General features: G+C 33.2%; 1 protein-coding gene across 2 annotated transcripts in view; it reads right to left on the reverse strand.

Moving 5' to 3' along the window:
• Positions 1–308: 308 nt before the first annotated feature.
• LOC125028268 (ionotropic receptor 21a-like) overlaps positions 309–1,650 on the reverse strand; it is a 15,720-nt gene continuing 14,378 nt past the window's right edge. For both annotated transcript variants that reach the window (XM_047617716.1, XM_047617709.1), the window contains exon 12: positions 309–766. In XM_047617716.1, the coding sequence (XP_047473672.1) occupies positions 506–766 (261 nt within the window). In that variant the 3' untranslated portion in view covers positions 309–505. The remainder of the gene's footprint in view (positions 767–1,650) is intronic.

A 1,650-nucleotide genomic window follows, 5' to 3' on the forward strand; every position in this document is an offset into this window, starting at 1 on the left:
TATATATATATATTTATATATATATTTATATTCATATTTTAATTCTTATTCGTTTACCCTTTATTCTTTTTTGAACGTATTCATTACTATTATTCACATTTAAATTATTCATATGAAATTATCCATATTGAAATTCATTTCATAAACATATTAATTTTCGTAATCACATATATTCCATTAAAAATTCTTTACTGTTAAACACTAAGTATTCGCCTCCACCATTCTCAGTTTCGAGTTTACAGATCCAAGGTCAAGAATACAAGCTCTCTTTCTGTTTCAAAATTACTTGTTTACTGTACCCCATGAGCAGTGGTCCGTTAAAACCCCTCGCCCGTAGTATAATAAAATCGACACATTATTTACACATTATCATATCTATCTTCCTACAGTCATGTTTTTCTTCTTAAATGAAACCTGCCTTTACGCTAATGAAATATTTTACGTCTGTATCCGCCGATTCCACTGCAATGACGTCATCACCTGACCCCAGCGCGCGAACCGACCCTCACATCCGGGACACCAGCGCCACTGTTACCAACTCCGCCGCGAACCCCAAGGAAGCCAATAGGAGACCGAACGCCAAGAGCATGAGAGGCCCTTGCATGTGGACAATAGTAAGGGCTTTGATCTTGGCATTCGGTTCGTCTTCTGCGTCGCCTCCTTCGCCGTTCTGCTGGCGTTCCATCGCCTGTTCTTTGAGACGTTCCCGGCTTTCTCTGCGGGCTTGTATCAGCATGTCTTCGCTCCATTTCTCGTAGAGTCCGGCCTGAAACGGAAAGACTTTTTTAGTGATTTTTCTTTTTCTCTTTCTTTTCTTTAGCTTTATCTTAATTTTAATCTATTCTAAAGAAATCAGGTAATGCAAGCATTGCCGGATGATATATATATATATATATATATATATATATATATACATATACGTATATATACATATAAATACATATATATATACATATATATACATATCTATACATATATATATATGTGTGTGTGTGTGTGTGTGTGTGTGTGTGTGTGTGTGTGTGTGTGTGTGTGTGTGTGTGTGTGTGTGTGTGTGTGTGTGTGTGTGTGTGTGTGTGTGTGTGTGTGTGTGTGTGTGTGTGTGTGTGTGTGTGTGTGCAATTATCCCTTCTTCACTCCATGAGATCGCAACGTAATCATTATCGTACTTAATACTACTATTGTTGTTTTTTTTTGGTAGCTGAAGTTCTTGCTTGTTTTTAAGTACTATTATTATTATTATTATTATTATTATCATTATTATTATTATTAATATTATTATTTCTATTATCATTATTATTATCAATATTATTATGACCATCATCATTATCATTGTCATTCTTACTGTTATAATTATTATTATTATTATCATTAATATTATTATTGTTATCATTACTATTACCATTATTATAATTATTATTAGATTATTGTTATTATCATTATCATTATTATCATTATTACTAAAATTACTATAGCTAACCATAGTCCAAGCAGAAGTAACAGTAACACTATCGCCAGCATCATTATCATCATTATAATCACCATTATCATCATGATCATTACTATTACCACTACCGTCATTATCATCACCACTATCATCATCCTCATCACCATCATCATCACCACCATTACCATCACCATTATCATCAT

This window comes from Penaeus chinensis, chromosome 1, assembly GCF_019202785.1.
Source record: "Penaeus chinensis breed Huanghai No. 1 chromosome 1, ASM1920278v2, whole genome shotgun sequence".
Taxonomy (NCBI): Eukaryota; Metazoa; Arthropoda; class Malacostraca; order Decapoda; family Penaeidae; genus Penaeus; species Penaeus chinensis.